This window comes from Phacochoerus africanus, chromosome 1 (assembly GCF_016906955.1).
Source record: "Phacochoerus africanus isolate WHEZ1 chromosome 1, ROS_Pafr_v1, whole genome shotgun sequence".
Classification (NCBI taxonomy): Eukaryota; Metazoa; Chordata; class Mammalia; order Artiodactyla; family Suidae; genus Phacochoerus; species Phacochoerus africanus.
Window position 1 is genome coordinate 166,933,201 of NC_062544.1, and position 26,515 is coordinate 166,959,715.

Here is a 26,515-nt window from a genome sequence, read left to right on the forward strand (position 1 = left end):
TGTTGCTTATAGAACCCTGCTATCATATAAAGAAGCTAGACTAGCTATGAGTAAGTTCATGGATAGAAGACTGTCCTGAAAGGAAGACAGAATGTGGCTTTTCTAATAGAGTGGGCTAAATCCGATACATGGGAAGTCACTTTTTTTTGTATGTGTCTTTTATGTCCTTTGCCTGTTTTTTTCTGTTAGAATGGTTGATTTGTAAGAGCCCTTTATATATTAATAAAATTATCCCTTTGAATTGTTACAATTTTTCTCTCACTTTATGGTTTTGACTTTGCTTATGGTGTTTATTTCTTTGCAGAACTATTTAATTAATATGTAGTAAAATGTATCAGTCTGTTTTATTATGATTAATAGGTTTTAAGGTTTGCTTAGAAATGTACTGGCCACCTGAGGAGGGTCACTCCTTGAGATTATGATTTAAAAGATCTGGGGGCATGCTTCCAGGAATCTTTAACAAGGCGCTAAAGTGATAATTCGGGCCATCAGCCAGGTCTAGGAACATGATGCTATAAGATCAAGTATGTAGGGCAACTGGTCAGTGAACAGACACTCTATAACTGTTCCAAATATCACCTTATTACCACAATAGATAACTTTTAAATTTACCTTTGGAATAGAGAAGTTTAAGTTCAGCATATGTTTTGCTTGTCTGCAAAGCTATTTACCGCAATTGTTAATTTATCTTTTTTTCTTTTAAAATTTTTATTATAGTTGATTTACAATGTTCTGTCAATTTCTGCTGTACAGCAGTGACCCAGTTGTACATATATGTACATTCTTTTTCTCATATTATCTTCTATCACATTCTATCACAAGTGATTGGATATGGTTCCCTGTGCTATACAGAGGGCCTCGTTGCTTATCCATTCCAAATGTAATAGTTTGCATCTACTAACCCCAAACTCTCCGTCTGTCCTACTCCATCCCCCTCTTTTGTGGCAACCACAAGTTTGTTCTCTGTGTACCTGCGAAAATAAGATTTACCGATGGCCAACAGGCATAGGAAAAAATGCTCATCACTAATAATTAGAGAAATGCAAATCAAAACTACAATGAGGTACAACCTCACACAGGTCCAAATGGCTGTTATTAATAAGTTTACAGAAAAAAAATGCTGGAGAAAAGGGAACTGTCTTACACTGTTAATGGGAATGTAAGTTGGTACAACTACTATGGAAACAGTATGGAGATTCCTCAGAAAACTAAATATAGAACTGCCATATGATCTGGCAATTCATTCCTGGGTATATATCTGGACAAAACTTTCATTCAAAAAAATACATACACCCCTATGTTCATTGCAGCACCATTCACAATAACCAATACATGGAAAAAACCTAAATGTCCATCAACAGATGAATGGATTAAGAAGATGTGATATATATACAAAATGGAATACTACTCAGCCATAAAAAAGAAAAATGCCACTTGCAGCAACGTTAATGGAACTGGAGATTCTCATACTGATTGAAGTAAGTCAGAGAAAGACAAATACCGTATGATATCATTTATATGTTAAATCTAAAATATGGCCCAAATGAACCTATGGAATAGAAATAGACTCATGGACATAGAGAATGCCACATGTTTTTTTAAGAGAGTTATGCTAGCATAGACTAAAAGAGAGTGAGACAGTTTAAAATGAAGAAACTTCAGTCTTCAACTTCTGTGGGTAGAAAGGAGGCTGCAAAAGCTATTCAGTTAAAAACATGGCCATTTCACTTAGAAAAGGAAAAATATCTCAGAGACAAAGCCAAAATCCCAGAGGGCACAGCCACAGAGAACTATGGACTATAGAGCCACTGCCAGAGGGCAGAATATTCTCTGTTCCCAAAGTAAGGAGAGCTGGCAATGTGTGCCCATCTCAATTCTAAAATTCTACTGATCAGTCACTGTTATGGGGATTCCACTTGTTTATTGTGATTATTTTGACCTTGGCTCACTGCTGTTGGGCTTGTCTTTTTAGTTTTGAAGTCTCAGAATCAAGAAGAGCTGCATCCAAGTACCCTCAGTTGTATTCACAAAATATGCAGATCATGTTATTCTGGACTGGAACCTGATGCCATAATTGAAAGAGAGTTTTGGAAGTTCTGAGAGGACTGAAGATAATTTGCATGTGGGGAAAATGAAATAATTGTAACCAGAGGGTGGGCAATTGTAGAACAGAGGTAGGGATTAAAAAAAAAACATGGCATTTTACAGCAATTCCCATAAAGAAATTGAGTCTATTTTTCCACTCCTTGTATCTGGACTTGGTTGTTTGACTTGCATTGGTCAATAGGATATAAGTAGATACAATAGAAACATGCTTGAAATGAACATGAAAATCTGAGCTTGCTTTCTTGCTGCTTTTCTAATATAGTCATCATGAGTAAAAGCTTTGGCTAGCCTTCTAGATGCTGAAAGCTATGTGGCCTGTTGCCCCTATTGCCTCAGACAACAGCCAGACCTGCGTGTGAAGCCATCTGGGATGAGACAGTCCCCAGACAATCTGTTAACTGATTGCACATGCATGAGTGAGCCAGGTCTTGACCAGGAGAACTATGCAGCAGAATCCTGAGCTGAATACAATAATCATTTTTAAAAATTGAAGTATAATCGATTTACAGTGTTGTCTTTGTTTCTGATGTACAGCAAATTATTCAGTTATATAATATATACATACGTATTCTTTTCCATTATGGTTTATTACAGGCTATTGAATATAGTCCCCTGTGATGTACAGTTGGACCTTGTTGTGTATTTGTTTTATATATAATAGTTAGCATTTCCTAATCCCATACTCCTAATTTATCCTTCCCTCTAACATTTACCCTTTGGTAACCATAAATTGGTTTTCAAAATATATTTGTCTGTTTTTGTTTTGTATCATATTTTAGATTCCACATATAAATGATATCATATGGTATTGTTTTTCTCTGTCTGACTTCACTTAGTATGATAATCTTTTGGTCCACCCATGTTGCTGCAAATGGCATTGTTTCAGTCTTTTTCATGGCTGAATAGTATACTATCATATACATACCTCATTTTCTTTATCCATTCTTTCTTTTTTTTTAAGAGCTGCGCCTGCCAGCCTACACCACAGCCGTGACAACACCAGAACACCAGATCCAAGCCATGTCTGTGACCTACACCACAGCCCACAGCAATACCAGATCCTTAACCCACTGAGTGAGACCAGAGATGGAACCTGCATCCTCACAGATATTAGTTAGGTTTGTAACCCACTGAGCCACAATGGGAACTCCCTATCCATTCATCTTTTGATGGACATTTAGATTGCTCCCATGTCTCAACTATTGTGAATAGTGCTGCAGTGAACATAGGGGTGTCTGTATCTTTTTGAATTATAGGTTTCTCTAGACAGATGCCCTGGTATGGGACTGCTGGATCATATGATAGTTCTATTTTTCAGTTTTTGAGGAACCTCCATACTATTTTCCATAGTGGTTGTACCAATTTACCTTCCCACCAACAATGTAAGAGGATTTTCTTTTCTATACACCCTCTCTAGCCTTTTTCATTTGTAGACTTTAATGATGATTGTTTTGACCAGTATGAGGTGATACTTCATTATAGTTTTGCTTGAATTTCTCTAAAAATTAATGATGTTGAGCATCTTTTAATATGCATATTGGCCATCTGTATGTCTTCTTTGGAGAAATGTTTGTTTTAGTCTTCTGCCCATTTTTTGATTGGCTTGTTTTTTTGTTATTGAGTTGTATGAGTTGTTTGTATATTTTAGAAATTATGCCCTTGCTGATCTCATCATTTGCAAATATTTTCTTCCATTCTGTGATCTGTCTTATCATTTAGTCAATGGTTTCTTTTGCTATTCAAAAACTTAAGTGTGATTAGATTCCATATGGTTTTTTTTTTTGCTTTTAATGATCATTTTTAAGCTCCTAAATTTTTGTGTGGTTTATTATGCAGAAAAAACTATACAAATAATTTTAATGAAACAGAATTTTATTTAGATATTTTAAGTGAAAGTTGTTTAATTTTGCTGAGGGCTGGCAAAACTTAATGCCAGTAATCTCTGGCATGATATTTCAGGCTGACATCTCATGACCAGAGTTTAAAATACATGTAGTCCTAGGATGAAAATGAAAAATAAATGTAATTAAGCTGGTTTTATAGTAGAAACAGGTGCAGACCTTAGACCTGAGAGTGCATATTGGGTCCTATGTTATAATATGATTTTAAAACATTAATGTAGAATTTTGAGTATCAGACTTATGAGGAACCAACTTCTAAGGGCTTAAGAATGATTGCAAATGCCATTATTTTGTTCTTTTTTATGACTGAGTAGTAGTCCATTGTGTATATGTACCACATCTTCCTAATCCAATCATCTGTCGATGGACATTTGAGTTGTTTCCATGTCTTGGCTATTGTGAATAGTGCTTCAGTGAACATGTGGGTGCATGTGTCTTTTTCAAGGAATGTTTTTTCTGCATATATGCCCAAGAGTGGGATTGCTGGGTCCTATGGTAGTTCTGTGTATAGTTTTCTAAGGTATGTCCATACTGTTCTCCATAGTGGTTGTACCAGCTTACATTCCCACCAACCGTGCAGGAGGGTTCCCTTTTCTCCACACCCCCTCCAGCATTTGTTATTTGTGGACTTATTAATGATGGCCGTTCTGACTGGTGTGAGGTGGAATCTTGTGGTTGTTTTGATTTGCATTTCTCTAATAATCAGTGATGTTGAGCAAAATAATTCCATTTGCAGCAACATGGATGGAACTAGGGACTCTCATACTGAGTGAAGTAAGTCAGAAAAAGAAAGACAAATACCATATGATATCGCTTATATCTGGAATCTAATATATGGCACAAATGAACCTTTCCACAGAAAAGAAAATCATGGACTTGGAGAATAGACTTGTGGTTGCCAAGAGGGAGAGGGAGGGAGTGGGATGGATTGGGAGCTTGGGGTTAATAGATGCGGACTATTGCCTTTGGAATGGATTAGTGATGAGATCCTGCTGTGTAGCACTGGGATCTATGTCTAGTCACTTATGATGGAGCATGATAATGGAAGAAAAAAGAATGTATACATGCATGTGTAAGTGGGTCACCATGCTGTACAGTAGAAAATTGACAGAACACTGTAAACCAGCTATAATGGAAAAAAATAAAAACCATTATATAAAAATAAGTCATACCATAAAAAAAGAATGATTGAGTACTCATAAATATAGCAAATAATAGATTTTAATATCATATAAATTGGTTTCCATTAGAGAACAGCAACTAATTCCAACTTATTTTTTAAAATATTTTTTCATTCATATATACTCAATATAGAAAAATATAGAAATAGAACAGGGGAAAATTTATAATATCAATCTTCCCAAGATCTACCATTACTATTTTGGTAAAAATTCCTTCCAAATACACAATTAGTATTATAATATGCTTATATCCTGCTTTTTTTTCACTGCATAATGCATCCTAGGTATTCATGCTATTAAAATTCATTTATTGAGTTTTTATCCTGAGTATTTAACATTCTATTTTAGTAGATCATAATGTGCTTAATAAATCTCATTCCGTAAATTTTGGGTTGTTTTTAAAAATTGATTTGAGTGAAGTGTGCAACATGGAGTATACATTGCTATTTGCTAGAGTACACTTAATTATTTGTTTACGTCTCTTAATTTTTGGGAAGAAACTAATGCATATGAAAATTGTCATCATTAAAATTATTCATGGATATTTTTAGTTTGTTCCCCAAAAGTTGTACCTATAGCTCATAAATATCTGATTCCTTAAACCTGCATCAGCATTCAGAGTTCATCATTAAGAAAAAAATGAAAAGGTGTATTTCATTGTTTTTTTTTCTTCATGTTTTTGAATATATTTTCATATGGTCACTGGTTATTTGTATTCTCTAATAGTTGTGTAAATTACCTTTTCATATTCTTTGTCCATTTCCATTTAGAATTTTTTTATCAGTAAGTGAAATTTTTAATGTAAGTATATTATTTCTTGGTCATATTTGAAGCATATATTTTACTTTATTGTTTGCTTTTGAAGCATATATTTTTACTTTATTGTTTGCTTTAATATTACATTTTGTTTTGAGGTACAGAAGTTTAATACATTTTAATTTAGTAGTCTGTTACTTGGTGACTTACTTGCTTTGAAAGTTCTTATCCATCTAGAGACCAGGTTTGGATGCTAAACATTTGTCTTTGTTTGGTCAGTAATTCAGTATTTCTTCCCTTGTGCTTCCTTAGGGTTTGTTCTATTCTTTTATTAACTTTTTAGAGATAGATACTAGTTTATTAATTTTTTAGTTTTTCCTTTTTTTCAATAAGTGTTTATGCTCTACATTTCTCCTTAGCATTTTTATTTGCATTCCAAAAGTTTTAACATGTAATATATTGTCATTCTATTTAATGTGTTTTAAAAATTTATTATGATTTACTTTTTAATCACTGACTTATTTAAATGTGTCCGTGTGTCCAAAATATTTTAAAATACGTATTGTTATCAACTTCTAATTTAGACAGGAAGGTCCCAATTATACCAGTTCTCTGAAATTTGTTGAGTATTGCTTCTTGGGCCATTATGAGAAAAATTTGTGTAAGAAATGTTCGTTGAAAATAATGTATGTTATCTGCTTGCTTGAGACAAAGTTCTGCATGCATCAATTAAATCAAGCTTGTTAATGTTCAAATTTAAGTAACTTTACTCACATTCTGTCTCCTATTCAAGTAAAAATTGAAAAGTGTGAGTAAATTTCCCACCATGATGATAAGTTTATCACTAACCTACATTTTTCTCTATATTTTAAGGTTTATATTAGGTTCACACAAGTCTAGAATTATTGTATCTCTTTTTGAATAGAACTTTTAGCATTACGTAGTTACCCTCTCTCTGTTCCTAGTAGTGCTTTTTGCCCTAAATTCTTTTTTTTTTTTCTGGTGTTAACCTGGCTTTATTTTCTTACTTACGGTTAGCATTTTTCTGTTACTTTACCCCTTATTTTATTTCTTTCAATTTTTTTGTCATTATTTTAGATTTGTCTCCTATACAGAGCCTATGAATACTTTAAAAATCAAATTAAGTAATATCTATCCTTTTACTTTCAAGATTTGGTCATTTAAGTTACTCATGGTTATTATAAAATGTTGTATAAATATATTTTAGTTGACATTATGATATACCTGAATAAGGAGATATTTCCTAACATTTTAATTTATTACTTCTATTTGCCCCACTTTCTCTATGCTTTTTTCTCCTTTTTTTCCCTCAAAATAGATTCATTTGTTTGTGTGCGTGCTTGTATTTCATTCCCATTTTTCTTCTTTACTAGTTTGAAATTTATCCAGTTCATTCTTTCATTTATTCAGTGGCTGTCCATGAGATTAACATACATATTTAACTTAAAATTTTTCTTCCTGAAAAATACAAAAAGCTTATGAGATTTTAATTAATTCTAATTATTTTCTTACAATTTATATACTATTATTTTAGTTTTGCTTCTTTTAGACTTCACAAATTAGACATTTGCTATCATTTTTATGAGATATAATTCACATTTAACATTGTATTAGTTTCGGATATACAACATAATGATTTGATATTGCTATATGGTACAAAATGATCACTGTGATAAGTCTGCCACGATGTAAAGTTACAATATTTTTTTTGTAGGTACTTTTGAAATTTACTCTCTTAGCATTTTTCAAATATGCAATACAATATTATTAACTAGAGTTGCCATGCTGTGCATTTTATCCCCATGGTATATGATCTTCTTAAAATATTGTTAAATTTTGTTTAATCATATTTTGTTGAGGGTTTTTGCACCTATATTCATCAGGGATGTGGCCTGTAATTTTATTTTTTTTGTGTGTGATGTCCTTGTCTGGTTTTGGTATCAGGGTCATGTTGGCCTTGTAAAATGAGTTTGAAAATATTCCTCCCTCTTCAAATTTTTGAAAGAGTGTGAAAAGGATAGGCATTAGACCTTCTTGAAATGTTTGGTAGAGTTCACCAGTGAAGCCATCTGATTCTGGACTTTTGTTTATTGAATGGGTTTTCATTACTAATTCAATAGCCTTACTAGTAATTGATCTATTCAGGTTTATATTTCTTCATGATTCAGTCTTTGAAGATTGTATGTTTCTAAGAATATAGCCATGTCCTCTAGGTTTGTAGTAGTATTTCATAATCCTTTGTATTTTTTGATTTCTGTTGTAACTTCTCTTTCAGTTATGATTTTATTTATTTGAGCTCTCTTTTTTCTTGATAAGTCTAGATAAATGTTTGTCAACTTTATCTTTTTGAAGAATCATCTCTAGTTTCACTAATCTATTCTGTTGTCTTTTTAGTGTCTATTTCTTTTGCTACTGCTCTGAGCTTATTATTTCCTTCCTTCTACAATTTTTGGGCTTTGTTTATTCTTTTTTTTTTTTCTATTTCTATTAGGGGTAAATGTGGGTTGATTATTTGAGGTTTTTTTCCTTATTTTTTGAAGCAGGACTGTTTTGCTGTGAACTTCCATCTTAGAATCAATTTTTTTTTGTCTTTTGTCTTTTGTCTGTTGTTGTTGTTATTGTTGTTGTTGCTATTTCTTGGGCCGCTCCCGCGGCATATGGAGATTCCCAGGCTAGGGGTTGAATCGGAGCTGTAGCCACCGGCCTACGCCAGAGCCGCAGCAACGTGGGATCCGAGCCGCGTCTGCAACCTACACCACAGCTCATGGCAACGCCGGATGGTTAACCCACTGAGCAAGGGCAGGGACCGAACCCGCAACCTCATGGTTCCTAGCCGGATTCGTTAACCACTGCGCCACGACAGGAACTCTTTAGAATCAATTTTGCTGCATACCATAGATTTTGGTATGTTATATTTCCATCTTGATTTGTCTCAAGATACTTTCGGTTTTATTTTGGTTCCCTGGTTAACCCATTGGTTGTTCAATAACATGTTGTTTAAACTCAGCATATCAGTTATTTTTCCAGTTTACTTCTTTAATTGGTTTCCAGTTTCATATCATTGTGGTCAGAAAGATGCTTGATATAATTTTAATCTTCTTATTTATTGAGACGATTATTTGATTGTTGGGTGTTTTTTTTTCCCCTCTCTTTATGGCCACACCTTTGGCATATGGAAGTTCCTGGGTTAGGGGTAAATTTGCAGCTGCAGGTGCAGGCCTAGGCCACAGCCACAGCAATGCCAGATTCCTAACCCATTGAATGAGGCCAGGGATCAAACCCACATCCTCATGCATACTATTGTAGGTTCTTAACCCACTGAGCCACAACAGCAACTATGAGACTTGTTTTTGAACCTAATATTTTATCTAGCTTGGAGAATGTTCCATGTCGACTTGAGAAGACTGGATATTCTGCTGCTTTTGAATGGAATGGTCTGTATATATCTATTAAATCCATCAGGTTTAACATGTCATTTAAGGTGGATCTTTTCTTAATATTTCCTAATAATTTTGCTTTCTTAATAATTTTGATCTCTTTATTTTTTTTAAGTTGGGTATCACAATCCAATACTATTATTATATTGCTGTCATTTTCTCCCTTTAAGTCTATTAATATCTACTTTATATATTTAGGTTCTCCTTGTTGGGTCCATTACTATTTACAAATGTTATATCTTCTTGTTGGACTGACCCTTTATCGTTATGTAATGCCAATCTTTGTCTTACATTACAGTATTTATTTTAAAGCTGATTTTGTCTTATACAGCTTTTCCAGCTTTCTTTTGGTTTCTGTTTGCATGAAACATATTTTCAATCCCTTCACTTTTAAGTCTGTGTGTTCTCACATCTATAATGAGTCTCTTAGAGGCAGCATAGAGATGCTCTCGTTTTGTATTCATTCAGGCACTTTGTGTCTTTTGATTGGAAAATTTAGTATTTTTGCACTTAAATGGCCTGTTCTTACTGTCATTTTGATATTTTTTTCTGCTGTCTTGTAGTTCTTCTCTGTTCCTTTCTTCTCTTGTTCTCTTCCCTTGTGTTTTGATCATTTTCTTTAAATTCCTTTTAAAATTATATTCTGGCTGTTTACTATAGGATTTGCTTATCTGGAAAACTGTATCCTTCATTTGCGAATGATAATTTACCAGGTAGAATCTTCTTGGTTGGAAGTTTGTTTTCTTTCAGCAATTTGAATATATCATACCTCTCATTTCTGGCCTCCAGAATTTCTACTAAAACATTTGCTGATAGTCTCATGGGTGTTCCTTTGTACATAATAAGTTGTTTTTCTCTTGAAGCTTTTAAAATTCTCTAACATTTGACATTTTAGTTATTACATGTTTTGGCATGGATCTCTATGGGTTCCTTTTATTTGAAACTTTCTGCAATTCCTGGATTTGGACTCTATTTCCTTCTCTAGGTTAGAGAATTTTTTTAACCATTGTCTTCAAATAGGTTTTCTGCCTCCTTTTCTGTCTCCTCTTTTGTGGGACCCCTCTAATGAGAATATCGTTCAACTTGTCCTTTAAGCTATATTTTTAATTTTTAAATTTTTTTAACTTAGTTTGATTGAACTCCACTGTTTCTGTCTTCCAGATCATTATTATTTTCTTATGGTACAAAAAGTCTGTTCTTGAACCCCTCTAATGTATTTTTCAGTTCAGTTATTGTATTCTCCAGCTCTATTACTGCTATTTAGGACTTATATTTTCCATCTCTTTATTGAGATATCAGTATGTTCATCCATTCTTCTTCTGGGTTTATTGAGCCATCTCTATAACCATTAATTTGAACTCTTTATTATGTAAACTACTTATCTACACTTTTATTAAGTTTTATCTTGTTCTTTTATTTGATATGTATTTCTCTGTTTCTTCATTTTGCCTGACTCTCTGTGTTTGCTTCTATGTTAGGCAAAGCAGCTATGTCTCCCAGTCATCAAGGAATGGCCTTGTATGAGAGATGAGCTTTATTGTTTAACCTTGCCCTCTTGGTTATCTCTCAAACCATTGTGATTGTCCAAGAACCCAGATTTATTCTTAATAGGTCATGGTTATTGAATCTGTTTCAAGATTTGTCAGTGTCCACAGGGAGGGATCTCAGCCAGAAAACCTAGTTTCAGGCTTTTTAGAAGCCAGATCCTTAAGCAGAATTTTTTTTGTTTTGTTTTGTTTTTAAATGATTTTTATTTTTTTCCATTATAGTTGGCTTACAGTGTCTGTCAATTTTCTGCTGTATAGCAAAGTGACCCAGTCAAGTAGGATTCATCCCAGATTCACAAAGATGGTTCAACATATGCAAATCAATCAACATTATACACCACATTAACAAAAGAAAAGCTAAAAACCATGTGATCATCTCATAGAAGCAGAAAAGGCATTTGACAAATCCCAATATCCATTCATGATAAAAACTCTTAAAATGGGTATAGAGGGAACATACCTTAACATAATAAAAGCCATTTACAAAAACCCACAGCAAATATAATACTCAATGGAGAAAAGCTGAAAGCCTCCTGCTAAAATCTGGAATAAGGCAAGTATGCCCACTCTCACCACTTTTATTGATCATAGTATTGGAAGTCCTAGCCACAGCAATCAGACAATCAAAAGAAATAAAAGGTATCAAAATTGTCACTGTATATAGATTACATGATACTATATATTGAAAACCCTAAGGACTCCACACAAAAACAACTCGAACTGATCAACGAATTCAGCAAAGTAAGAGGATACATGATTAACATTCAGAAATCATTTGCATTTCTGTATACTAACAATGAAATATTAGAAGCTTTTAAGATATGCAAATATGTGTAATCCTATGGGATTTAAGTCACAAACCTTGCTGGACTCCAGGCCAAGCAATTTGGAAGCATCCCCTTGGTGACATTTTCAGAAATTGGGGTTCTAGATGAGTGTATAATCTGCTTCCTGATAGGTACTGGTGAGATGAAGCAAGGCCAAGAGTGAGTTCAAAAATGACATCTCAGAGTTCCCGTTGTGGCGCAGTGGTTAATGAATCCAACTAGGAACCGTGAGGTTGTGGGTTGGATCTCTGACCTTGCTCAGTGGGTTAACGATCCGGCGTTGCTGTGAGCTGTGGTGTAGGTTGCAGATGCAGATAGGATCCTGAGTTGCTGTGGCTCTGGTATAGGCCAGCAGCTACAGCTCCAACTGGACCCCTAGCCTGGGAACCTCCATGTGCTGTGGGAGGGCTCTAGAAAAGACAAAAAAAATACATCTCCCAGTCTTTGTTCACTGAGGACACCTTTCATAACATCTAGATGTGTGGTAAACCTGAAGTTTACCCGTCAAGCTGATGTTCCAGCACAAGTCAATAGGCCTTTTTCATAGGAAGTCTAGGAGTGTGTTTCAGTCTGCTGTCTGGAGTATAGGGGATGGTAACCTGCTAAGAACACTCTCTCTGGTTGTTTCAGTCACATGGGGCTCAGGAACCCAAGCGCCCCAGGCCACCAGAGCCAGATAATCAAGGGGTATTCCCTGTGTGGATTGAATGTTGGCCTACTAAAGACTGCATGTTGGCTTTAGTAGGATATAGGCAGAGTCTGACCACTAGCACTAGCAAGGTAGTAGGAGTGCAAAAATGGTACCTGTCAGTGCTGATTCTTATAAGGTAGAATGAGAGCATAAAAATAATATATACCAGCATCTTTGTCCCCAGAGTTCCAACAGGCCCCTGCTCCTCTGGCAGATGTTTCAATATTGGCCAGCTAGCTAATATCATCCAGATGTTTTTCAAACTACTGGGATCTTTCTGGGACTATTTTGTATGACTCCTTTAAGAGTGGAATCTTTGTTCCCTATAAGACTTTGGGTCTCCTGAACCTAAGTCTTGTAGTCTTCCAAAGCAAGATGTTTGGGGGGGCTCATGTCTCCAGTGCATGTCCTAAGGAATTGGGTGCTTAAAGTGGGGCATGTACCCCTTGCTTTTCAGGGAGAATCTCCACAATCCCTCGCATTTGTGGGTCACTGCACTGGATGTGTTTTTTTTTTTCTTTTGGTGAGAACACATCTTTACCTCTCAATCCTGTCTTGATATGATCCTTTTATCCTTTATTGTCAAAGAGCTGTTTATCCTTTTTCAAGTCCCCCCCCTGCCCCAGTGGGAATTATTCCATAGGTAGCAGTAGATTTGGTGTGTCCATGGGAGAAGGTGAGTTCATCAGGCTCCTCTTACACCACCATCTTGAAACACTTCTGCTGTTGTTTTATTTTTAAAAATATGCTTGCATTGGAGTTCCCGTCATGGCTCAGTGGTTAACGAATCCAACTAGGAACGATGAGACTGTGGGTTTGATCCCTGGACTTACTCAGTGGGTTAAGGATCTGGTGTTGCCGTGAGCTGTGGTGTAGATTGCAGATGTGGCTTGGATCCTGAGTTGCCGTGGCTCTGGTGTAGGCCAGCGGCTACAGCTCCAATTATACCCCTAGCCTGGGAACCTCCATATGCCAGGAGAGCAGCCCCAGAAAAGGCAAAAAAAAAAAAGGACAAAAAAATGCTTGCATTCAAAAATATAGTTAGCATTATATTTGCTCATGAATGTTATTGAACATTAGATGATCCTCAGATTATATTTCTTCTGCCTGAATTATCTCCTTTAGAAATGACCTGTGTGTGCAAAAGTATCTTTTAAAAACAAATTTATTTATTTTATTCTCATCTTTAAGATACATATTCTGAAGAAAACAGAATTTCAGAGTTGTTTTTTTTTTTTTTTTTCCTTCAGGGCCACATGCATAGCCTATGGAAGTTTCCAGGCTAGGGGTCAAATCACAGCTGCAGCTGCCAAGCCTACACTACAGCCACAGCAAAGCCAGATCCCAGCCACATCTGCAACCTACACCACAGCTTATGGCAACACCAGATCTTTAACCTACTGAGTGGGGACAGGGATTGAACCTTCATCCTTATGAATACTGGACAGATTTGTTACCACTGAACTACATGGGAACTCCAAAAGTGAAGATTTTTGAAATCTACACTTTGAAGATATTCTTATCTCTATGGCTTCCATTCCTTCTGTTGAGAAGGCAGTTATCAGTGTTATTGCTTGTGGAAGATTTATCTTTTATTTTCTGGAAATTTATTTTTCTTTTGTCTTCTGACACTTTACTCTGACTTATATAGATATTAGTTTTTAATTACATTACATAGGATATGTATTGAATCACTGGATTCATATTTCTTCTGGAAATTTTTTAGCAGTTATTTATTCTCTATCCTATCTTACTTATTTGGCACTCTTGAGTTTCAGATTTCTTTGTCTTTGCAATGCATTATGAATAATTTCTCAACTATATATCTGAGCTCATTGATTTTTTCCCTTGGCTACATTTGATCTGCTATCTAATGTTTGTTATTTTCTTTCTCCAAATTTCTTTCTATTTTATTTTATTTAAATTTTTAAAAATTTAAAAAAATTATATGATCTACAGTGTTGCGTCAATTTCTGCTGTACAGCAAAGTGGCCCAGTCATTCATATATATATATATATATATATATATATATATATATATATATATGTATATTCTCTTTCTTATATGATCTTCTTTCTTGATATATCCCAAGATATTCCTGTGCGATACAGTAGGACCTCATTGCCTATTCATTCTAAAAGCAATAGTTTGCATCTACTAACCCCAAATTCACAGTCCATCCCACTCCTTCTCCTTCCTTCCTTGGCAGCCACAAGTCTGTTCTCTATATCTGTGAGTCTGTATCTGTTTTACAGATAGGTTAATTTGTGCCATATTTAAATTTCATGTATAAGTGATAACATATGGTATTTGTCTTTCTCTTTCTGACTTACTTCACTTCGTATGAGAATCTCTAGTTGTATCCATGTTTCTGCAAATAGCATTATTTCATTCCTTTTTTATGGTTGAGTAGTATTGCATTGTATATGTGTTATCTGTCAATGGTTTTTTAGGTTTTAGGTTTTTTCCTTGTCTTGGCTATTGTGAATAGTGCTGCTATGAGCATAGGGGTGCATGTATATTTTTGAATTAAATAGTTTTGTCTGGATACATGCCCAAGAGTGGGATTGCTAGATCGTATGGCAGTTCTATATTTTTTCTAAAGAAACTCCATACTGTTTTTCATAGTGGTTGTACCAATTCCCATTCCCACCAATGGTGTAGGAGGGTTCCCTTTTCTCTACACTCTCTCTAATATTTTTTGTTCATTTTTTTTTTTCCATACGCACCATGGCATATGGAAGTTCCCAGACCAGGAGTCAAAATGGAGCTGTAGCTGCTGGCCTATGCCACAGCCAAAGCAACGCCAGATCCCAACCACAGCTGCAGCCTATGCCACACCACAGTTCATGGCGACACCAGATCCTTATCCTGCTAAGCGGGTCCAGGGATTGAACCCACATCCTCATGGATACTAGTTGGGTTCATTACCACTGAGCCACAATGGGAACTCCTAGCATTTGTAATTTGTAGAATTATTAGTGGTGGCCATTCTAACTGGTAACTGGTATGAGGTGGTACCTCACTGTAGTTTTAATTTGCATTTCTCTAATAATTAGTGATGTTGAGCATTTTTTCACGTGCCTACTGGCCATCCATATTTCTTCTTTGGAGAAATGTCTGTATAGGTCTTCCACCCATTTTTCAATTGTATTGGGGTTTTTTTGTTGTCAAGTTGTATAAGTTATTTGTATATTTTGGAGATTACACTCTTGTCAGGTGCATCATTTGCAACTGTTTTCTCCCATTCCAAATACATTGTCTTTTCATTTTTTGTGTGTGAGGTTTCCTTTGCTGTGCAAAATTTGTAAGTTTGACTAGGTTCCATTGGTTTATTTTTGTTTTTATTTCTGTTGCCTTGGGAGACTGACTTAAGAAAATATTTGTGGGGTTTATATCAGATAATTTCATTCTCTTCTAGGACTCTGATAGTGTCATGGCTTGTGTTTAAAGTCTTCATGCCATTTTGAGTTTATTTTTGTGCATGGTGTGAGGGTGTGTTCTTGTTTCATTGATTTACATGTACCTGCCATTTAAAATCATACCAATAATAATTTAAATACCTAGGAATAAACCTGAACAAGGAGGTGAAAGACATATGCTTAGAACTATATATATAAACATTAATAAGAAAGTTAAAGCAGATTCAAAGAAATGGAAAGATATCCCATGCTTCTGGAGTGGGAGAATTAATATCATTAATATGGTCATACTACCCAAAGGAATCTACAGATTTAATGTGATTCATATCAAATTACCCATGACATTTTTCACAGAACTAGAAAAAAAAATCCAAAATTTATATGGAACCATAAAAGACCAAGAATTGCCAAAGCATCCTGAGGGGGAGAAAAAAAGCAGGAGGTATAACTCTCCCAGACTTCGAACAATATTACACAGCTACAGTAATCAAGATAGTGTGGTACTGGTACAAAAACAGACATAAGGTTCAGACACTTACAGTCAGTTAACCTTCAGCAAAGGAGGCAAGAATATAAAATGGGAAGAAGACAATCTTTCTCCAAATTTCTTAATATTATGTGATATAGCCCTGTATACCACCCCTGCCATTTTCTGTCATTTCATAATATTTGAAGAATATTGTTTATGTTCATTTTCCCCCTAAATTCCAATTATAATCAAGCGATTTTTTTTTTGGCTTTTTCTCTTTTCAGGGCCACACCCATGGCACATGGAGGTTCCCAGGCTAGGGGTCTAATCAGAGCTGTAGCCGCTGGCCTACACCACAGCCACAGCAATGTGGGATCTGAGCCGCGTCGGCAACATACACCACAGCTTATGGCAACACCGCATCCTTAACCCATTGAGTGAGGCCAGGGATTGAACCTGCAACCTCATGGTTCCTAGTCGGATTCGTTTCTATTGCGCCACGATGGGAAGTCCGAATGACGTTTTCTTTTTTAATATTTCTGCATACCTCTAGCTTCTGAATTAACAATGCATTATTTTTTAAATATGTTTTAAACGGTACTTTAAAATTTTTTAATTGTTGGAAATAGCAGTAAATGTTACTAAATGAGACATTGTGTTCCTTTTCAATGAGTTAGTCTTGTTTTTCATTAAGGCAAAGGAATTCAATATTAATGATCATGTTTCCAGCACACTCTAGTTTTTATTCCTTTGCACTGTGAACACGGAAACCATGTTGTAATTTAGGGACCTAGGACTAGAACAAAAGATAGATTGCAATTGATCTAGATGATTTGAGGGGGAATATTACCAAAGACATAGTGATAATCTCAGAAAATTACTCTTTAGTGAAATAGAATAAAAATAGACTCACAATGAGGAAACTTGCTCCGAGCAACAATGCTTTTATTTTAACATCAGGATCAAATGGAAACTGGACTTCAAATTTATTGGCATTGGTAAATAGTTCCCTTGTAAATGTAGCCCACTGATTTAAAATCTTACCAATAACCAATTCTTCATCCAGGGATAATAACTAAAATAAAAAATACACATAATCTTAAAGATCTCTGAAATAAAAAGAATAGCTATTTCTGCATCAATTTTAGTAATTAAATATGACCCATATTATTTATAATTATAAGTGAGTTATAATATAATCATGATGTAACTGCATTAAAAAGAACATGTAATATGGACGCATAATAGCCTATAAAAACATCTACAGACAACTTTTACCTAAAAGCTTTTCAAATTGATTATATACATCAGATTATATGTACACACACATACATATATAATATATAATGTTTTCAATATAATGCATATTATATATAAAATTATATTTAAATACATAACTTACTTAAATCTGATTGAGGAATCAATTTAACTGCAAAAATGAAAAACAGTAGCTTTTCTTCTCTTTTACATAGTTAACTCTTTCCTAAAAGATCCTGATTTTCTGAATCCCTCTACTTTTTTCCTATCCCCCTTTCTTCTTTACACATCTAGACTCCCTAGAGCACACTTTTCATACCAAATAATATTTATTTCTCAACATGAGATATTCATATAAATTAAATTAAATCATATCATACCAGTTTCAGAATTTTATAAAAATTAGCTTTAGTATATTATCTATAATTAATGCAAGATTGTCATTTTCATTACAATAAAGTTGGATTTTATTTCAATATTCATTGAAATATTAACTGTAAGATTTGTTGTTTGATCACTATATACTTAAAATATAGATTTAAGAGTTCCCGTCATGGCTCAGTGGTTAACAAATCGAACTAGGAACCATGAGATTGCGGGTTCAATTCCTGGCCTTACTCAGTGGGTTAAGGATCCAGCATTGCCATGAGCTGTGGTGTAGGTCGCAGATGTGGCTCAGATCCTGCGTTGCTGTGGCTCTGGCATAGGCCGGCGACTACAGCTCCAATTGGGCCCCTAGCCTGGGAACTTCCATATGCCGTGGGTGTGGCCCTAGAAAAGGCAAAAAGACAAATAAATAAATAAATAAATAAATAAAAATAAAATAAAATATAGATTAAAAAGCTACCTTATAAGCTACACAAGCTGTAGAGATTAAGCAAGAAATTATGAATTAGAAAATCAGCTAAAAATTAGGCACATAGTTATAGTAATATCATGACACCATGTTTTTGTTTTCTTTTAATCACATTTATTAATTACCTATGTTAGAAAATTATCAAACTATTAACTAATATGAACATGATAATAAAAACATAGTGAATTACTCACATTAAAATTTAGATCTCCGAGACAGCTAGAAACCACACATGGCCCTTTGAGTTTCATTACATCTTTCTTATTCTCATTTTTTATTTTAAACATTGGTAAATATGGGTGATAGTATTGATAAACATATCCAATTATTTCTCCAGGAGGAGCCTCAACTTTTAACTACAAAATATTGAAAAATATAATACTGAGCAAATGATATATGTTTGATTTGTAAGTAACATTGTATTTACTTATGTAATACCTTTTAACATATGCGAACAGAACTTTCTGAGCTTACGGCATGTCCTACCTCTAGGAATGGACATAAAAGTGAAAAAAACCCAGTATTTAGATATTGAAAACCAGCAGTTGAGAACTGAGACTGCTGCTCACTAACTGCATGAAATGAGGGAGTTCCCTTGTGCCTCAACAGATTAAGGACCCAGCACTGTCACTCTGTGGCTCTGGTTGCTTCTGTGGCAGGTCTGGAACTTTGTATGGAACTTTCTGTGGCCCTGGAACTTTTGTATGTCATGGGAACAGCCGAAAAAAAAAAAAAAAAAGAAACGTGGACTAGTCACTCACCTCTTGGAAATTAGTTTTCCATGTTCAGAAGAAGGATAATGATAATCTTATTTAGGTGCTTAGGAAGACCACTTTTAAAATTCCCATGCCCATGAGATATCCTTAAACTCCAATCACACCACAAACTGTTTATTATCCAGTATGTCAAGGACTTTCATATCTCTATGCCAATGCAAATATGAATCCATTGAAAGTTTTTTAATGTTTATTGTGATTTTAAAGCCCAGTTCATGAGAATCAATAGAGACTGGTTGAATAAATTATGGTATACCATCCATACAATGAGTTATTATGCAGCCACTTATAAGAATGAGGAAGCTCTATACAAACTGATTAAATCTTAACAAGTTATATTGTTATGTGTTAAAAATTTGAAGAATATCTGCCAGTTGTGTTCAGCACACACATATACATAAATATGCATCTATTACACAAATACTTGTAGAAAAATTCTAAAAGAATACCTAAACGCATAATAGCAGTTTTCTCTGAATAAAAATACAGCAGAATTAGGAAACGAGTTTGAGAGACATTGTTTTTCCTGAATACACTTTTTTAATTTCTTTCCTTCCTCTCTCCCTCCCTCCCTTCCTTTCTCCTTTATATATATATATATATATAGGTATTACTCTTTCAAAAAACAAATGACGACTCCTTAGTCATGATGGTGACAATAATGACATAGTTTTTTAATTTTCCTAAAACCCTCATAAAAAGGACACAACAAGCTACACAAAGGACACAACAAGCTACACAAAACCAAACAACTCTCAAATTCTTTATAAAAGTAGGTATAGTAGTGTCATACTACTATATATAAAATATATAAGTAACAAGGACCTATTGTATAGCATAGGGAAATCTACTCAATACTGTATAATAACCTACATGGGAAAAGAATCTGAAAAGGAATGTGTATATAAATATATATATATGAATGGATATCTATATATATGTACACATATATAAAGTGTGTCAGATACATATATCTGCATATATATTGTACAACTGAAACTAACACAACATGTAAGTCAACTATACTCCAATAAAATTAACAACAGCAAAAGAGCTACTGAACCTGAAAAAAAAAGTAGATATAAAATTACAGCCTTACAAGTAGAAGGCCTTACAAGAAGCCTTACAAGTACATCTCAAAATACAAGTAGATGTAGTGAAACAAGTGAGAGCAGCAAGATATTCCTGAGGTCCAAGGAATCCAAACATCACTAGCAAGTATTTGTCACAAAAAAGAATGGGATCTCACCTCAAAAAAAGCTCAAGGGGTCAGTCTGAGAAATACAGGAAAATAAATGGGATGGAACTTCAGAGCGTCTAATTTGTTGGCAGTACAAGAACCCTCTGAGAAGACTGAATGGAGCTGAAGTTGTTCAGGCATAAGAACTCTTTAGAAAATCATCTACCAAGATTCCCTTCCATAACAAAGCTTTACACCATACAAGAAATTTCTGAGAGTAGAGTAAAAACTGGCAAGTCAGGAAGTCCTAGGATTAGTTCAGAGAAAGGTAGGGAAGTTGTCCAAAGAAGGTAAATCTCAAAAACAAAAACAAAAACAAAACAAAACAAAAAAAACTTATTGCTAACATTTTACATTAAATCAGAAGGAAAACTCTTAAGAACTCTGCTATCCTATGAGGATTCTCAAGATACAAACTGGATGTGAGTCTGCATTTGGAGAAATGGAATGGCAGTGGTTGAGTTCCTTGATTTTTGTGGATTTTTATTTGAGGGCTGGTCCCATTCAGTAATCGATGGGGTTGTGAAAACTTTTTAGCAAAACTTGTCATTTTAAGGAGTTAGGAAAAGTCGTAGATGAAAAGAAATAAAAATTAGAAGGAAAAATCAATAAAACAGGAAATGGATCAAAAAAAATAGAGAAAACAAATGAGACCAAAAGCTGATTCTTTAAAAAGATCAATAAAATTTCTTAAACCAAGTGTAAAAAAAAGAATAGAAAACTTCTAAAAAATCTAAAGGTCTCATGGCCTTGATTGCCTAAAAGAATCAGTGTTAACACATGATTCTCATCCTGCAGATATGAAGTACAAATATATAATTCTCTCTCTGGCCTATTTCATTCTGGACAGTTCTTTGTAGCCAAACCCAGTGTTTTAATTTTAACATACTACACAGTGTTAAGCTTTTTTGAAGGAACTCAAATACATTCTAAATCACACAGCAGAAATAATATTTACTGACCTTTTGTAGGCAGCAGTTACTCCAGCAGCAGTTCCATCTTAGAGCTTTATGCATAGCAATCACATGACAGCCTACACTATCATAAATTGTCATGGTAAGAGGCCTCCAAGGTCACACAAGTTTCTGAACAATTACTTTTCTCTTCTGCAAAATAAATTCTCTGTCCTTGATTGTTCATGACATCATATGTTTTGTTTGTTTCAAAACCACTGTTGACTAAAGAGTGAAACAGTATGGTGATTTTATTATTAATCATACTGATGTGATTTGTATAAATTGCATAGCAAATTACATTCAAATATGAGTATGTTGGGTAAGAAAGCTCTTGGCTTTCAATAACTTTCTTCTGTAGTATCTTTTTTTTCTCCATACGGAAAAATAAAAGTGGTGCACTAGCTATTCAGGTTCCTTTTACCACTAAAATTCTGTGCATAACTTTTTTTGTATCATATGTGAATTTCAGAGAAATTAACTGTTACTATTTTGAGTTATTTTAAATTTTACTCTTCTTCATCTTTGCCTTACTATAGGACATGAAAATGATTTTATTAGGTCTGCAGTTTAGCTAATAGACACCAAGAAAAGAAAAATTTCACTTATGCTAAATTAAGGTAGTCAGTGAGCACTCTCATATATTATCCATGTAAGAAAATAAATGCGCCTCTTTTGCAAGCAAATGGAAATATTTTCTTTTATCCTAATAATTTTACTTCTTTGATGATGCAAACAAAACAATCCTAAAATTAAAAAAATACTTTCTGTACCAAAGGTTCACTACTGCTCTACTTAGGAAAAATGAAGTAGAAACAAAGTAAATACTCAACAACAGAAGGCAACATGTAGTATCCCTTCTTGAAGATTATTGTGTAGCTATTTAAAAATTTTGTGTTTCAAGATAAAAAATAATAAAAAGGTGAAGTGGATAAAGATAAAAAATTGCATGGACAATGATTAAAAGTGATGTAAAAACCTCATCAAAGGAATATGCATATATGTATTTTTATAGCTGCACCTGCGGCACATGGAAGTTCTGAGGCCAGGGATTGAATCCTAGCTGCTTCACCTGTGATGTATGCCACAGCTGTGGCAATGCTGGATCCTTTAATTCACTGTGCTAGGCTGGAGATGGAGCTTACACCTCTGCAGAGGCCCAAACCACTGCAGTTGGATTCTTAATGCACAGTGCCACAGCAGAAACTCCAAAGGGAATATTTTTTAAAAAGTTTTAGAAAAAAATTCATCGGTAGTTGTGTATGGATGATTTTTTTTCTCTTAATTTTCTTAATTTCAAATGTTCTTTAATGAACATATGTTTAATGAGTATATTTTGCTCTAATATACACTTAGCGTTTTGTTTTGATTAACACTTTTGAAACAGATAGTTACATTTCCTCACTTTTTAATGGTCAATGGGCACATGACATAATTGTGCTTTCATATTATATCAACATATTTGAAAGATAATCATTTTAACATTTAAAGATATGTCATTATTCCAAATTTACGAAGAAAGGGCTCCCACTGTGCCTCAGCAGTAGCAAACCTGACTAGTATCCATGAGGATGCAGGTTCAATCCCTGGCCTCACTCAGTTGTTTAAGGATCTGGCTTTGCCATGAGCTGTGGTGTATGTTCCAGATGTGGCTTTGATCCCATGTTGCTGTGACTGTGGTGTAGGCTGGCAGCTACAGCTCTGATTAGGCCCCTAGCCTGGGAACTTCCATGTGCCGCAGGTGTGGCCCTAAAGTGACAAAAAAAAAAATCTTCTGACTGCCTTTTGAGTTTATTTTTATGATTAGGAATTACATATGCATGGCACAAATTAAAAAATGCGCAAAAGAGAATATAAAATTAAAAATAATTCTTCCTTCCAGTCCTATTTTATTTCTTTTTCTTCAATTCTGTATGCATCCCTCTAGAGATATCTCAAACATATGTAAAGCCTATATATTTCTTACATACACACACATACACTACCATATGCACTATTTTTATAATTGCTATTTTTGTCTTTACCATTGTTCTTTTATTTTTTTAATTTTTATTATAGTTGATTTACATATATATTTTATTATAGTTGAGTTATAATATTCTATCAGTTTCTGCTGTACAACCATACATATACATACATTCTTTTTCTCACGTTATTCTCCATCATGCTCCATCACAAGTGATTAGATATAGGTCCCAGGCTCTCATTGCTTAGCCACTCCAGATGCAATAATTGGCATCTACTAACCCCAAACTCCAGTCCATCTCAGTCCCTCCCCCTCCTCTCTTGGTAACCACAAGTCTGTTCTCTATGTCCCTGAGTTTGTTTCTGTTCTGTAGGTAGGTTCATTTATGCCATATTTTAGATTCCACATGTAAGTGATGTCATATGGTATTTGTCTTTATCTCCTGACTTACTTCCCTTTGTATGAGAATCTCTAGTTCTATCCATGTTGCTGCAAATGGCATTGTAATTGCTTTTTATACCTAGCAGTATATCTTGGAAATATTCCTGAATTCTATAGGGCTGTCTCATCCTTTAAAATAATTGCACAGTTTTAGATTACTTGAAAGTATCATTTAGAGCAGTAGTTCTCAAATTTTACCTTGCATCTGAGCCATCTGGATGGCTTGATAAAGCACAGACCTCATCTCTGTTTTGTGAGTCAGTGAGTCTATGGTGAAGCCTGGAAGTTTGACAGTTCCATCATGTTCCCAGGTGATGCTTATGCTGCTGGTCCAATGAACAGACTCAGAATCAATAATTTGGAGAACTATTTCCCTATCACATAGATGGCTTTTCTCAATATTTTTGCTATTTTTGTCACTACTAAAATTATAACTGACCATGGCTATTTCATCCTAGAAGTTCCCACAATTGATTTCTACCTATGCTGTGTATTTTAGTTAAGTATATCCACTCTCACATTTTAGACCAAGGCCTTTGGGGCAAATCATGGTGTGACTCCTTTGATTCTTTCAAAATGACTAGCACATGGCTTATTCATTATTGGTACTCAATGGGGATTCTAGAATAAATTGTCTTTTATAAAGTAAAGCATTTAGTGTAAGGTAGCAAGAAAAATCCCCCCCCCCCCAAAGCTCTCATTTATAATATGCCTAAATCGAATTGCTTTTGTGAATGAAATAAACTCTAAATTCCTATATTGGTCATAGATCCTCTGATATCGGTGAGAAAGGTCATCAGTGATGATAGTATTATTTTTTAACCAAATATTCAATTTCATTTTATGTACATGTACGACTAAGTTGAGGTAAAGGTGAACAGATGAATTTTAAAAGATATTTTAATTTCTCAGACTAAGGAGTGAATTCCCATAACTTTACCTGCATTCTGCTTCTACTCGCAGAACTAGAGAATTTGGAATCATTGCTTCTCTGTTATACCTGTATTTGAGGAATTCAGGATGGGCAGATGCTTTCAAGAAATAGACCTACTGCCTAGTAAGACTATCGTAGACTAAAGTTTTCAGGTGTAATCTGGAGCTGATAACTTTCTCCTTTCTCACAAGGCTATGCTCACATTCACCTTTTCAGCATCCAAAGACCTGTATCTTCTCTTCATATTTTAAGATTTAGTTTTGTTCAGATGTAAGAAGCATTTTAATTTATAGGGATTGGTTAGACTACAGCAAAAGAAGTTAGATATTCAAGAATTAATATATCAGTGTACATACCTTCCAGATGATCAAAACATCGACACACTAGTAAGTGATTTATCTGTTATAGTAGAAAATAAACATAGGTGGTATTAAGCAAACTAAATTTAAAGCACATAACAATACATATATACATTAATGCTTATATTGAGGATATTAAAAGTAATTGATTCATTATCAGAACCTGACATTTTTTTCTGTCAAGTGTCATCTATACTAATCTAAGTGTGAAGTTTTAACATTTTTTAACAGAAAAAAGAAATGAAAAAGTATTATCAGATAGTCTATAGAGTGTATTCTCTTTGCTCTATTGTTAATGTACTCAATATATTTGTTCATAAAATATATTTATTAAAAATATTTATGAAATTCAGAGAAATATCTATAATTTGAAGTAAACATTTTAATTGTAGTTTTTACCCATATTCAGAATTGACTTGTTAGATTTATATTAATATTTGTGACAAGTTTATTATCGAGCATTGAAAATGTAATCAACATTTTAAAGAAAGAACATGTATATTACTTCATTTTTAAAGCATTAAAAAATAAGATGTGGACAGTGATTAGTCATATGAAATGTCAGAGTTAATTAATTATTATTCAGAGGTAGCACTACAGGAAATTAAATCAGAATTGATAGCATAAACAAAGTCCTAATTTGGTGTCATTAAGTTTGGTAAAGAACAGAGACATTTTCCTGATATCAGTGTTAATGTTTAATGTTTGTGTATAATATCTAAGTAGTTAAATGAATGGAAGTGTACTGAAGTCAGTTTTACTTACACTCCTAAAATCCAACTTCCTATTTTGAAAAGTAAGTATTTATTTCTACATGGGTTTCCCAAGAAGTAAGTTTATAAATAACAATGTTATATTGCATGTGGCCCTTGAACAATATGCTTTGAACTGCTCAGGTCCACTTATATGTGGATTTTTTTTTAATAAATATATAGTCAGCACCTCAAATCCCTGGTTTTGTATCCACAGGTTCAGCCAAGCTTTGGTCATGTACTAAGTTTATGATCTGCAGTTGGTTGAACCGGCAGATGCCCAAGCACAGATCCAAAGGGCCAGCTCTGGAACTTGAGCACCCTCTGGCTTTGGCATCCAGTGGATACTGAGGAATGACTGTGTTTAAATTATAAACTTACTACTGCAATCAAAAATTAAAATTAAATATAAAATTCTTAATGTTTCAGGTTTGATCTATAGTCAAAATATTTTCTAGTAACACAAGTTGTATTTTGAAATTATCTAAATTCATATTATTCATCAACTAAATTAAATATATTATCATACCTGAGTCAAATATTCCAATCCAGGTAGACAGTTGGTTGTTGACCCTGGTGTTTGCATCCATTGTATTGTGGATCGTAAATCACAAAAAGCCAT

The 26,515-nt window shown here is 34.2% G+C and overlaps 1 protein-coding gene across 1 annotated transcript; it reads right to left on the reverse strand.

Moving 5' to 3' along the window:
• Nucleotides 1-403: 403 nt before the first annotated feature.
• Nucleotides 404-26,515, reverse strand: LOC125110737 (phospholipid scramblase 2-like). Its single transcript, XM_047752256.1, is given in 9 exon segments — nucleotides 404-512; nucleotides 903-971; nucleotides 10,172-10,278; nucleotides 17,273-17,434; nucleotides 18,667-18,828; nucleotides 21,451-21,577; nucleotides 21,579-21,666; nucleotides 25,139-25,181; nucleotides 26,423-26,515. Coding segments are annotated over 9 exon segments (960 nt in total).